The sequence below is a fragment of the Rhinoraja longicauda genome, chromosome 2, assembly GCF_053455715.1.
Source record: "Rhinoraja longicauda isolate Sanriku21f chromosome 2, sRhiLon1.1, whole genome shotgun sequence".
In the NCBI taxonomy this organism is placed as follows: Eukaryota; Metazoa; Chordata; class Chondrichthyes; order Rajiformes; family Arhynchobatidae; genus Rhinoraja; species Rhinoraja longicauda.
This window is the reverse complement of record NC_135954.1, coordinates 65,522,644-65,537,670: the sequence shown is the minus strand read 5'-3', so window position 1 is coordinate 65,537,670 and position 15,027 is coordinate 65,522,644. Positions and strand designations below refer to the sequence as shown.

The 15,027-nt window shown below is 40.0% G+C and overlaps 1 protein-coding gene across 4 annotated transcripts in view; it reads right to left on the bottom strand.

Moving 5' to 3' along the window:
- Positions 1–15,027, bottom strand: part of adcy2b (adenylate cyclase 2b (brain)) — a 371,550-nt gene that overhangs the window by 44,798 nt on the left and 311,725 nt on the right. For 3 of the 4 annotated variants that reach the window (XM_078428257.1, XM_078428255.1, XM_078428258.1), the window contains 2 exons: positions 10,150–10,234; positions 2,604–2,741 (listed from right to left, as the gene is read on the bottom strand). In XM_078428257.1, the coding sequence (XP_078284383.1) occupies positions 2,604–2,741; positions 10,150–10,234 (223 nt within the window). The remainder of the gene's footprint in view (positions 1–2,603; positions 2,742–10,149; positions 10,235–15,027) is intronic. The other variant, XM_078428259.1, reaches the window with a different exon arrangement.

The window sequence follows — 15,027 nt, the reverse complement described above, 5'->3', positions numbered from 1 at the left end:
AATCTCTGTGGTTTGATCAGTGAACCTTTCTAAATCAGGTGCAACAGAAGGACCTTGGTAATCAATTGAAGCAGAAAATTTAGTTTAATGCCACGGAAAAGGTTAATGCACAGTTAAATGATCCATGAGAATTGAAAGGGTAAGGCCACACAGAGGAAGTTCTCTTTGATCCCAGTATCACAGAAACAAACAATTTATTCGGCTGGTACTGTTCAAATCTTTCATTTTCAGAACTGCACGCTTCTTTAAAATTCCACATTAAAAACCATTGCAAGGCATAATAAATTATTGGATTTCATGGGGACAGAGGCCAGCCCAGCATATTGGAATACCTAATCATTATGCTAGAGCATAAGAAGGTGCTCATACTCTTTTTCACAGTTAGATTTCCAATGTCATTTGTACTGAGCAGATGCATAATGTTTCTTTGATGGGCACTGAGAAGAAATGAGAGAGCAAACCAATTATGGATCACTCTTGCACAATTCTTGGTTACAAATTCTGTAGAGTTTCTGGCAGAAGTGTGAGATCAAATATTTGTTTTCACTTTTCCTGAAGAATTATAGATAATTTGTGACCCCAAAAGAAAGCGTGTGCCAGTTTTAAAAGAGCTCATGCACCTAATTATTCAAGTACACATGGGATGAGGGTTTCTGCCTATACCATCCTATCAGGTCATAGGTTCTATAACTCCATCACCATCTTGGTAAAAAATATATTCTTCATTTTCCCTCTAATCATTCCACCAATTACTTTACATCTAACCCAGCTAATTTTTCAACCCCATGTAACAGTGTCCTCTCCCTAGGATGCTGCTCTCAACAGCCAGCACCTCTACTGAGGCTAAGACTGAGTGGCCAGGGCAAGCCTGAGACACCAGTACCTCTTCCTGCCCACGGACAGTGAGGGACTGCACCCATACACAGAGGCAAGGACTGAGACACCAGGTTAAGCCAAAGACCATCAGCGCCGTCTCTTCAAACCTCAAAACTGAGCTGCCAGAAAAGACTGAGACCACCAGTACCTCCTCTTGAGGCAAGGGAGAACTGCAGGGAGAAGCCTGAGATCACTACGCCTCCTCATTTGAGACCAGGACAGAGGTGCCAAGACAAGCCCGGAATTGTCAGTGCCGCCACACACGAGCCCTGATGGCAATGGACAGTGCCCCATGCAGTCCTGGTCTTGTTACTGCAAACATAACCTATCATCAAATATAAATATAACATGGGGGTGGTGCAATGGTGCAGCAGTAGATTTGCTGCCTTACAGTGCCACAGATCCGGGTTCGACCCTATCTATGGGTGCTGTCTGCATGGAGTTTTTACATTCTCTTTGTGACCATGTGGGTTTTCTCTGTGTGCTCCAGTTTTCTCCCACACTCCAAAGACATACAGCATATTGGAATACCTAATTATTATGCTAGAGCATAAGAAGGTGCTCATACTCTTTTTGAGTATGGTTAATTGGCTTCGGTAAAAATTGTAAATTGTCCCTATGTGTGTAGTGCTAATGTACGGGGTGATCGCTGGTCGGTGCGGACTCAGTGTATCTCTAAAGTCTAATGTAATATTACGTGAGTTAACCCTACTGCGAGTGTCAGCAAGGTCACTGCCGAACCCAGCGTCATCCCTAGTGCCTCATCCCTAGTGCCTCATCCCTAGTGCCTCATCCCTAGTGCCTCATCCCTAGTGCCTCATCCCTAGTGCCTCATCCCTAGTGCCTCATCCCTAGTGCCTCATCCCTAGTGCCTCATCCCTAGTGCCTCATCCCTAGTGCCTCATCCCTAGTGCCTCATCCCTAGTGCCTCATCCCTAGTGCCTCATCCCTAGTGCCTCATCCCTAGTGCCTCATCCCTAGTGCCTCATCCCTAGTGCCTCATCCCTAGTGCCTCATCCTTTACCAAGTCTTTCCAATTTACTTAGCCTCTCACAATCTTCTTTTAACTTCCTTGAAATACACAACCTTGTTATTCATGTGACTGACCTTGATTCATTTGTGCTTTCTTAATGACATATAGAGTTCCACTGAGTGGTCTGTAATTACTCAGTTTACGTTTTGTTTCCTTTGTAAACACTTAAGTTAGCAGTCCTCCATTAGTCTTGGCATCACTACTGTAGCCAGGGAAAATTGACAAATTGCAGTCAGAAACTCTGCAACTTCTTTTGCTTCTTTTGACAGCCTGTGATGAAACTAATCTGGCAATTTATTCACTCTCAAAAACATAAACATTACTTTTACCACATTCTCACTAACCAACATTTCGTACTCATCTTCTTGAACCACAACATCACCCAACACCTACTTTTCTGAAGACAGCCACAGATATTCATTAAGAAACTTATTCACAATCTCCATGTCCACATTGGGTTACCTTTATGGTTGATAATTAGACCTTGTTACACCCTTGCTCTTTAGTTTGGAATCCTTTGAGTTTTACCTTTTTTGTTTGTTAATTTACCTTTTAATTTCATACCTATGAATGGGCCAAGATACACAGAAAAACATAAATATGAAGATTTACAAAAAAAGTAACCTAACAGGAAAATGAAATCTATAATATTAAAAAGAATTTAATATTTTAGTTTTATTATAAAATGACTTACCATGTTAAATATAGCCATAACTAATATAACTGCAGTAGTAGTCATTGTGAGCAAAAGACGTAGCCAAGGTCTATTGGTAATTATCTCAGATGATTTCAAAATCCACAACAAGGAAGTTGAAGCCTTCTTGCTGCATTGCTAGATGCAAGAGAAACATAAATTAAAGTTCTGTATAGAAAATATTAAACTATACTTGCAAGAAAAATTAACTTCTGCCATTCTTAGTTCTTTTCGCCACTAAAACAATTGTTTTTTCCTCCTCAAATAAACAGAATTTAATGAGATTCAACTGTTCATGCAGCCGTAGCAGGATAAATCCTCAATCTCCTTTGACACCAATTATGCATTTGAATGCAATATTTATAAAAACATATGATGCAGAAAGAGTCGATTTAAATTCTTCCATGAATTAAAACATTAATGAAGCAGTACTGTGTAAGGTCTTATGCCAGCTCTCAATGAGACTAGGAGAAAAATATATTCCAATGTGGATATCATCCAAAGTGTTAATAGTAGCCACACTGCACAAACTCTGTTGTAAATCTTTGCTCTGTAATTTCCCACCAGGGTCAGGGAAGAAGGGGAGGAGGGGGTGGCGAGAGAGAGGTGGTTATATTGCAGGAAGCTGGGCAAAGGAGATCAAAAAGAAAATCTGTGTTGGGGGTTGGTGAATTTGGAGAAAATATCATGGGGGGGGAGGGTGGTTAATGAAAGATTGGAAGATGGGGAGCATAGGGATCTGGGAGATCACCGAAGAGGCATTGGCAGTTTTAAAATGAATTAAGGTGGAAAAAAATCCCCAGCACCTGACCAAGTACATCCTGGAACTTCCAGGACTCGATTGACTGAGCTCTCGGGAGAGGTTGCGCAGGCTAGGTCTCAGAGGATGGGGGGTGATCTTATAGTGATCACGAGAGGAATAGATTGGGTAAACACGCAGAGTAGGGGAATCAAGAACCAAAGGACCATATTTGAAAGTGAGGGGGGAAAGATTTAATGGGAATCTGAGGGGTAACTTTTTTTACAGAAAAGGTGTTGTGTGTATAGAACAAGTTGCTGCAGGAAGTAGATGAGGCAGGTACTATCACAACGTTTAAGAAACATTTGGACAGGTACATAAATAATGTTGGTTTAGAGTGATATAGGCCAAAAGCAGGCAGAGTGGGACTAGTGTAGATGGGGCATGTTGGACCGAAGGGGCTGTTTCCATGCTGCATGACTTTATGACTCTAAATGTGTTATTCACATTTTAAAGTTTAAATCTACCTCCTAGGGAGGGAGGGAGGGAGGAGGAGGGATGAAAAGGGGGGTTGAAGGGGATGGAGTGGTGGGGGGAGGAGGGAGGGAGGGGAAGGAGGGAGGGGGAGGGGGGTGGAGGGAAGGAGGGGGCAGGGGAAGGGGGGAGAAGGGGGGTGGAGGGGAGGAGAGAGGGGGAGGGAGGGGGGAGGAGGGAGGGAGGGGGAGAGGAGAGAGGTGGAGGGAGGGTAGGGGAGGGGGAGAAGGGAGGGAGGGGGGAGGAGGGGGAGGGGGGAGAGGGGAGAGGGAGGAGGGGAGGAAAGGGTGCTGCACCAATGCAGGAGTGTTTTGGGCCCAATGGGTCCACTTGGTCTCGTGTTATACTATTATTTAAGAAGGATTAGCCAGGTGTGTTGAAGAAACCATTAAGAGGATTGATAAGGGCAGACAGCGGATGTTGTCTTTAGCAAGGCATTTTGACAAGATTCTACATGATAGGCTTGTCTGGAAGATTACTGCAGCTGACCTTTGCCTGGATCATTTTGCCCATGCATATCCCAAACTTTGCTTCCAATCCCCAATCATTCCCCGCCACCAAATCCTGATTCCTGAGATTCATTTCTCTCCCATTATCCTTTTTTTTTGTGCTCTCCACGATGCCAAACTTCTCCAAGGAAATGCCTTGAACATGGTAGTTCAAATTGACCTGGATCTCAGGAAGCACTGAACTATCCAGCAGCAGATCCTTGAACAAAACGTTTAGTCATTCATGAAAATCTGATTGATCAATGCACCTTTTACAGGCGCTAACTTATTTTGTGGCATCTGAATGATTTTTGGTGTTCAGAAATATTCGAGAACTATTGACATTTTTTCATACCACTGTAAAATTAAAAATTCTTCATAAATCTTCAAAATAATTTCAATTTCATAAACATTTATAATTTCTCTTTGTGCCAGAGTACAATATGATTAAGAATGCATGTACAGATTTCCACCTGAAGTGGTCTGGTCTCACTGCAGCTGTGTGCTCTCTCACTGGACACCTTCTGAGGAGTCTTTACATGTGCCCGCATTTGGAAATCAAGTGCCTAACCACCGGCCACAGTCTTGGGACTTTAGTGTCTGAATAGAAATTCCAAAATTGTTCACAATTACGTGGAGGGAATTTGTAGTTAAATTTAAAAAATCTGGGATTATTAATGCTCAATGGATGTTGCTGGACCAACAGAATACTTTCAGCATATTTCTACTTTTATTGAAATATTCATGAAAAATGTTGAAAAAAGTAATCAAAACTTTGACATCTATTACCAGAATATTCCTTTTTAATAGTTAGATTTTTAAAGTCAAAAGAATCTTGTAGTTTTCAGTGCTTGCATGCTCAGACCCACTCAGTACTGGCACTTACTTCAAAAACACTTGAAAAAGAATTATTGAAGCATATAGATGTATCAAATGTGCAAAGACAGGATCATCATTTATTCATGATTTATGAAGCACATATGTCCCAACTGTCATCCTTTTCACCTTGCAGAATCTTAAAATGTGTACATTCATCTACAAATATTTCCTTCTATTTTAAGTTCCATTCCTCAATTTATTTACTCCACAAACTGTGAAAAAATAATAAAGGACAAGGAAGGAGCATTATTAATAAATATATTTTGTGTGCCTTAAATGCAGCCCTTGTGTAAAAATGAAAATTACAATAAGCGAATATCAATTGTGCATTTATTGCAAAGGTGAGATAAAGTTTTAAGTGATATACTAAGTAAAATTAGTGACGCATCTAATAGAGGATGACAGGGAATTTTGCTGCTCAATAATGTTTCTGCAAATAATTCAAGGAAAAAAAGTAAGAATAAAAGTCAGGAGATCAGATAGCATTTGTAAAGCGAGAAACAGAGTTCATGTTTAAGGCAATGGACTTTCATTGGAACTGAGATTATTTACAGAAATAATGAGTTTTACGATATGAGAATGAGGCGGAGAGGAAATGGAACAAAAAGGGTTCGATAGGGATTAAAAAACAAAGGCAGTGATAGTACAAACTGAAAGGAAATTGTAATAGGAAACAAGGGGTTTACCTGGAGAAAAAAAAACACAGAATAATTCTCTGGAACTGTCACAGAAATGTGGAATGATTGCTGGAAATTGAAATAAAAACATCCGGTTGCTGAGACCTAAACACTTGCCAGGTGAAGAACTGAGGTGGTCACGGTGGTGCAGCGATAGAGTTGCTGCCTTACAGCGAATGCAGCGCCAGAGACACGGGTTCGATCCCAACTACGGGTGCTATCTGTACGGAATTTGTACGTTCTCCCCGTGGGTTTTCTCCGAGATCTTCAGTTTCCTCCCACACTCCAAAGACGCACAGGTTTATAGGTTAATTGGCTTGGTAAATGTGCAAATTGTCCCTAGTGTGTTTAGGATAATGTTAATGTGCGGGGATGGCTGGTCGGTGCTGACCCGGTGGGCCGAAGGGCCTGCTTCCGTGTTGTACCTCTAAACCAATCTAAACTGATCCTCTTGGGCATTTCTTCCTTTGCTGTTCATTGTGTAGCCTTCCTACAATGGAGACCTCTGTGCAGAAAATCTCTCTAATTCTGCAGAAGCACCCTCAATATTCCAGTTGTCTATCACTTTAATTGTCTATTCCACCCCCCCAATTATATTGTTGTTCCGCCTTCCTACAATGTCCCAGTGTAGCCCAATAAAAGCCTGGGTGTGCATATATTGCATGTTTTCCTAACTGACACAGAATCAAAATCCTAAATCTAACAATTTAATAGGAGTACCTACTGCAGAAGTAAAAGCCCTTAAGAATAGTTAAAGTTTGAAATTAAATGTTGGCCTTATCAGTAACAGGAAACATTTTGAGAAGGTGCAGAAGGGGTTTACAGTAACGCTGCTTGGATTAGGATGTTAGCTATAAGGTGAGCTGGGCCAAATTGGACTGTCGGAGGCTGAGGGGAGATCTGATAGAAATACAGGAAATTATGAGAGGTATAGATAGGGTAGAACGTCAGGACTTTTCTCACAGTGTGGAAATGTCAAAAAGCATAGCCTTGAGGTGAGAGGGGAAAGTTTAAAGGAGATGCGTGAGACAATTTATTTTTAAGAGTGGGTGTTGTGCGCTTGGAGTGTGTTGCCAGCAGATACAGCTCAGAGCAGATACGACAGTGGTGTTTAAGAGGCTTTTCGATAGGCACATGAATATGCAGGAAATGGAGGGATGCAGATCACCTGCAGGCAGAGGAGATTAGTTTAACTTGGCATCATGGACCTTGTGGACTGAAGGATCCATCCCTATTCTGTACTTTTCCATGTTCCATGTCAACACCTTAATTCCAAGCACATTAAAAGAACAGTCAAGCCAATTCAACGGAGACTCCCAAACTTGTGATTTGTACTACCATGGAGGGCAATGGCTACAGAAATACCACCACCTGTTGGTATCACTCAAGTCACACAGCATCCTAACTTGGAAATAGTTTGCCAGTTTTCATAGACACATAGAAATTTCTCCAAACAGGACAATGAAAGTACTTTCACCAGAGGATTACAGTGGTTACAGAAGACAGATCACTACTACTTTCTCAAAGGCATTTAGAAATAAACAATGAATGCTGATCTTGCCACTAATCCCCACACTCTGTAAATATTTATCAAGACACCTATTATATGTATTCAATGAGGATATCCAAGAATATAATTTAAAACTCTTTGTACTTCGATAAGAACAAAAAGATTTGCTTCTCCAGTTTTCAGTCGCCTCCTGATTATATCTTTTATCCAACACAATAATAGTGACTCTGAGAAGATATTTCATGTTTAAATTTCATTACCACCCACCATCAACCGCCCTCTCGATAAAATCAGGTTAAACAACTTTTCAACACACATTTATCGTGACTGTTCATCTAAGGTACTGGAGAACTGTGATTGTTCATGAAAGCATACTTCAGCATCGCCAATGGCTTCTGGGAAAGTAAGCAGGCTAATCTAAAGATAGACATAAAATGTTGCAGTAACTCAGTGGGTCAGGCAGCATCTCTAAAGAAAATTGGTAGGTGATGTTTCAGGTCGAACCCTTCTTCAGACTTGCTACCTGACCTGCTGAGTTACTCCAGGTTTTTGTGTATATCTTTGGTATAAACCAGCATCCTGCAGTTCCTTTTTATTAAAAGCAGGAAAATCTGTTTTATATGCCTTCTTTCATATTTCCAATGGGAATGGTGCTAGAATAATCTACATCATAGCAAATTTTTAAACAATAGCATAAATGGCTAGATGTGCCCTGAGCACCATAATTTAAATTTTTCCTTGTGCCTCTCTTAAAATGTATGGAATAATGTTCATGGTTCCATTTAACCATTGTTAAGACATGATTTAGATTGGAGATGAAATGGCAGGCTGAACTTCCAGATAATTATTTTATAACTATTAATCTGCAAATTTTCATCAGTAAAGCACGGATTAATACCAGCAAGAAAATATGAAAATAGAATATGTAAATGTAGAAATTCAAGCCTCAAGCATGAGGGGGAAAATATCCAATGGAATGGATAGGGCATCCAATGAGCATAACAGAAATCATGATTTAAATTCATGACAACGAGCTGGAGAAATTAAAATAGCTAGAATTTTAACTACAAAGAACAATGTTAATATGTGATGTCATAAAATTTGATTACATAAAGCAATTAGGTTTCAATGTGGCCTATGTAAAGGTGAGCAAATTTCTCGCACGTCTTCTGAACAAATGGAAGTGTTGAGCCATGTAAGGTGATATCCAATGGCATGAGTTGCATATTTTTATGTGACCGGCTAAATTCAATTGAGCATGCATGTCCTGTGGACAGTGCAAACCTCTCCAACAGAGGCAAATGTTCTCAATGAACATATCCTCTGCATAAGAGCAACCATGAAGTCTGGCTTGAAACTACCTGCAACAAGGTCTGCTTTAAGTTCTGTACTCAGTTTTCATTTCATGTCTCTCCTGCACCTCACACTTGTATATCCTGACATGACTGGAACCTATATTCCCATCCCTTCATCAATCACACTTTGCACCCCCATCATTCAAGCTCTATCCCCAAACCACCAGGTGATTTCAGTCCTCTCTCCCCACAAATGTCTGACATGTCCCTACTTTTGAAACTCTGAGAACTCCTTTTGGACTATTGATGGTCTCAACTTTTCCTCAAGTAACCACAACCGGCTTGAGTTCTTTCACCTCCAGCCTTTGCTGAGTAGATTGAGAAAAGGCTTTAGTATGCATTCTCTGTGTAAGACCTGTTCTGTGCCACATGACACATTGAGATCCTTACACAACCGAATCCTGCAGTGCCCTGCCCACTCATTAAGCATATACTGTTATGCTGGTTTAATCCACCTTTCCTGGTGTCAGAAAATTTCTAAATCAAGGTCTGTATCTCATAATATACTTTATAGGTTCGCAACAGGACGCAAAGTACAGGAGTAACTCAATGGTCATGTAGCATCTCTGAAGAACTTTGGATAGATGACGTTTCAGGTCAGGACCCTTCTTCAGACTGAAAAAATGTTCTGACCCAAAACATCACTAATCCATATTCTCCAGAGATGCTGCCTGACCTGCTGAGTTACCCCAGCACTTTGTCTTCTTTTGTGTAAATCAGCATCCGCAATTCCTTGTTTCTAGCTTCAGAATTGTTTAAAGTGACCCATTTGTCTCTTTTAAACATCAACCTTCATTGTGTTAACTCAGATTTATTCAAATTGCTCCCATGTGTTTTGTAAATTGCATGTGCATGACAGAACAAATACTTTGGGGTCTTAAATTATATACTTTGTAAGTTTGTTTGAGCTGTTTTCTAATTGTTTTCTCCTTCTGTGCTGGCTAAGTTCAACTGCATGTTGTCTATTGTTAAAAAAGCATTTTGAAACACATCCATCATGCAGGCTGAGTTATAAGTGGGCACCTGTCAGCAGAGGCATCCAGAGTGTGACCAGCAACCATTGAACAGGATTGCACTTTAAATTATCACCTCGAGGCGAAGGACCAAAGAGCAGCTTGGAAAAAGAACAGCTTGCCTGAAATAGTTCTTTTTGACATTTACTTCTTCTATCAATGCAGCAATTCATTTTAAAAAGTACTATTTTTCTGCTCTGGGTGATCTGTTGAGATATAACTCAAATGGATGAACATGACACATTATTTGCCTGATCAATTAAATGAACCAAAATAACTCTCTGTTAAATATTATCTCTCACAAGAATAATTTATTGTTATCTCTACTCCAGACAAAAAATATAAACCCACCAGCAGCTGACCAGCAAAACAAGTGAAGAGGATGAAAACGAGAATGAGGAAAGCAGTTCCAAATGAAATCCCAAGAACAGGCGTTCTAGAACAGATCAAAACATTTTATTTAACGTAAATGCATTTTTAATCAATTACATACAGAGCATTAACATTATCAGAATTAAAAAAACATGTTTCAGTTCTTTGCCTGTGATTTAAAATTTAAAACTATCACATATATCGAATTATCTTCTTCATATGTTTATACGGTATAGGAGCAGAATTAGGCCATCTGGCCCATCAAGCTTATGCTGCCATTCAATCATGGCTGATCTATCTTTCCCTCTCAACCCCACTCTTCTGCCTTCTCCCCATAACCCCTGACTGCCATGTTAATCAAGCTTCAGCTTAAAAATATCCATTGACTTGGCCTCCACAGCCTTCTGTGGCAATGAATTTCACAGATTCACCACCCTCTGACTAAGGCCTGGGTGATTTATTCGCCTTCAGATCTTTCAGCTTCCAAAGCACCTTCTTTGTAATAGCCACTCCACTAACCTCCACTGTCTGACTATCCTGAATTTTAGGCACATTGTTGGTGTCTTCCACTGTGAAGACTGATGCAAAACACTTACTCAACTCATCAGCCATTTCTTTATCTCTCGACCCGAAACGTCACCCATTCCTACTCTCCAGAGATGCTGCCTGACCTGCTGAGTTACTCCAGCATTTTGTGAATAAATACCTTCTCTTTATCCCCATTATCACTTCTCCAGCATTTTTTTCCAACGGTGCAATGTCCACTCTTGCCTCTTCCTTACTCTTGGTACACATGAAGAAACTTTTGCTATCATCTTTTATATTATTAGCTAGCTTAATTTCATGTTTCATCTTTCCTCCCCTTATTGCCTTTTTAGTTACCTTCTGTTGTTTTTTACAAGCTTTCCAATCCTCCAGCTTCTCAATAAATCTTTGCAATGTTATATGCCTTCTCTTTTAGTTTTCTGCTGTCTTTGACTTCTCTGTCAGCCACAGTTGCCTCATTCTCCCCTTAGAATCTTTCTTCCTCTTTGGAATAAAAATATCTTGCATCTTCTGAATTATTCCCAGTAATTTCCTGCCATTCTATTTATGAATTTCCACCATAATTCCTGGTAGGTTCCCATACCAGTCAACTTTAGCCAGCTCCTCCCTCATGCCTCTCTAGTCACCTTTACTCAACAACTAATTGTTTTTTGAACTGATGGTGACTTTCCCATCCAGATGGTTGTCCGATTGTACATAACGAAGGCCCACAAGTGGCAATGAGACATTAAGAAAATAAATAGTTTTGTGAAATAGGGCCTCTAATATCTTCCACAACCACTGGAGCAAGCATTACTCCAGGGCCCACAGTATTCAAGCAACTGTGTAAATTATGCAGTCAAGAACGGTTGAATTTGCAATCTTCTAATTGAGGGCTGAGACTGATTCTAAATGAACTGATCAATACTAAAACACCTGTCCCTTTACCTCCCCCCTCAACTCCATCCAACGACCCAAACAGTCTTTCTGGGTGAGACAGAGGCTTACCTGCACCTCCTCCAACCTCATCTATTGCATCCGCTGCTCCAGATGTCAACTTATTTACATCGGCGAAACCAAACGCAGGCTCGGCGATTTTTTCGCTCAACATCTGCGCTCGGTCCGCGTTAACCAAACTGATCTCCCAGTGGCCGAGCACTTCAACTCCCCCTCCCATTCCCAGTCTGACCTTTCTGTCGTGGGCCTCCTCCAGTGCCATAGTGAGGCCCACCGGAAATTGGAGGAACAGCACCTCATATTTCGCCTGGGCAGCTTGCAGCCCAGTGGTATGAACATCGACTTCTCAAACTTTAGATAGTTCCTCTGTCCCTCTCTTCCCCTCCCCCTTCCCAGACCTCTATCTTCCTGTCCCCACCTATATCCTTCCTTTGTCCCGCCCCCTGACATCAGTCTGAAGAAGGGTCTCGACCCGAAACGTCACCCATTCCTTCTCTCCTGAGATGCTGCCTGACCTGCTGAGTTACTCCAGCATTTTGTGAATAAATACCTTCGATTTGTACCAGCATCTACAGTTATTTTCTTATTCTAATACTAAAATACATTTCTGTGGATGGATAATAGGGCAGGATGGTTGGTTAAATCCCTAAACTGCAGTTGAATAGAATGATGTAATTTTAAAAGTAATTTAGCTCATGTTTGGAATTTCAGCCACTGTGAGAAAATGGTGACCTGAGATCCTGACTTCATTGAAAAAGGGAAAATTCAGTGATAAGCACATATTATGTTTCCTGGCAATCAAATTGTACCTGGGTGGAGACTGACAAAAATGAGAGGAGACTAATCTCTCGATTGTCATTAGTTTGTTCCACAACCATTCATGGAGATAAAAAGATAAAGTGGAAGTCACATTTACAATAATACAGCTTTCAACAACTCTGCTAATGTGCAATTCAAAGTCAAATTTGTATCAAAGATAAAGGACCCTAATTGTTATAAATCATGAACTGAATTGAACTGAAATTCTTGTATACCGTAACTTAGCTATGGTAGCATGGTGGTCAGGTTGATGGACTATTATCCAGAGTCCTGGACTTTTGATCTGTAGGCATGAGTTTGAATACCACATTAAGAAATTTAGACTCATGTAATTAAACAAATCTGGCATAATAAAAAAGCTAGGTTCAACAATCGTTTCAATGAAAATACCAGATTGGTACAAAAACCCCTGTTTAGTGATATTCTTCACAGAAAGAAATCTACAATTACTGAATGTACTCACCAATATGTGACTCCAAATCTATCAATATAATTGATTGACCTCTGAAATTGCCTAAAAAGCCACTCAGTTCAGGGAGCAATAAATGCTGGCATTGATAGTGACATTTGCAGTGAATTAATATATATCAGAGAAAATACATTAAAAATACATTTCAGAGTTGGATGAATGTTGTTGTTCAATGTTAACAGTCAATTTTAGTATATTATAATTGAATGACACCAATGTTAAAATAAATCGCATGTCAATTTAACCATGAAAAGCTAGTTTTAATGCAGTGTTCCTTGATCAGCCTGGAATCTAATAGCTGACCTGCCCTGAGCATCTCGTTTCCTGGAGTATGGGGAGGAAACACATGATTTGTTAATTTTATTTTTTTGATGTCACAGTTGATAAAAAGCAAAACCAGATCACTCATGAAAGCCTAAATTAATGTTGTAATTTTTACTTCGATTTGATTTTAGATGCTCAGAAAATGTTATCGTAAATGCTGATTACATTTTGCTTGTGAAGAATCGTAAAAAGAAAATGAACAATTTTGTAGATGATTTGGGTTTTAAAGATCCACTTGTAGCAATTTTTATAATATTGCTAGTCAGAGTGGAAGGTTAGTGGGAAGAAAATCCAGTTTCACCTGATGCAGTCAAGGATCATTTGTGTTATAAAATCTTGTGACAATGTTAAAAGCAAATCTCTCTATTCAATTTTCAGAAAGTGAATATATAAATGTACGTGAAGAATGGAATCCACAAACAATGGCAGATTTAAAATACATTGGCTTCCAGTCTATTCTTTTGCTCATTTCTATCAACCAGCTAATCCATTATCAATTCACATAATGACATACCATTGCGTAGTTGCCCAGATTTCTATTTATGGTTTTCTACTTCAACTGAATACCTGATTTCTAATTTTAGTTCAAAAAATTGTCTCCATGAAAGCTGCATTACTTATGAGGAGTAGGTATCAGAGTAGACACAAATGCTGGAGTAACTCAGCGGGTCAGGCAGCATCTCAGGATTCCCAGTTCGTATCAGGCATTTAATTAAAAATTAAATTAATTTATTTGAATAACATTTTTTACAGTTAACTGTGAAGGATCATTTGTATCCAAAGGTCAAACAAAGGTCCAGGTAGAAGTTCCAGACTTCCTTCTGAAGAATGGCTAATTCTTATCACCAATCTTTGTGGGTGTGTATATGGTTCCCAGCTATGAAGACACGATAAAGTCTACACATTTCCTGTCATTAAGTGGGTGGTACAGTTCAACCCTCCCCAAAAACACACAGAGATTTGTTTAAAAAATGATAGATAATGGAACAGATTTAATTTGACCATATTTTGAGGAAAAGTAAAAGGCTTTCAGGCTGTAGACAACAAACCAATTCTTCACCAGGCAAGTGATGGTTAGGAAGAAATGATGGATAAAGTGTCAAATAAGTGATTCCTGTAACAAACAGAAATAAGCATGGTTCTAACTGAAGCACAGTGCAGGGTCTAGGAGGTCAGCAGATCTTGCCCCTCAGTTATAGGACTACTCCCTCAGATCTTGCCAGCCGTTTGATTTTGCTGACTATTTGAGATACCCACAGCTTGTGAAAGAGGTGGCAACGCATCTTAGAACAAAGCTGATGAGTGATAGGTAGGAGGAATGATTCACCCTCCTGGCTGCAGACTCTTACATGGTGATCACTCCCTCTCTGCTACTACTAACTCTGATCCCCACTATCATGTAATTTATATGACTGCACCCACATTAGCTGTGAATATTGTTAAATCCTGACAGCTGGGAACCTTACAGCAATGAAAACAATTATTAGAGTTGTGGCTTTTTGGACATTATCACAAACAGCAAGCAAAAAGCCATCAATATTGATCTTGTGCTCTGAAGGTTATGTTGTCTTTTATGCCTGTCGTTCCATGAGCAAGTAAATTGGAGAGTGATCGGATGCAGGGTCTAATCAGTATTTCCTGCATGCTACCTTCCAAATTGGTCCTTTTTCAATGTTGGAGAGCAAATTATGGAGTCAGGATAGACAATAGGTGCAGGAGTAGGCCATTTGGCCCTTCGAGCCAGCACCACCATTCAATGTGAT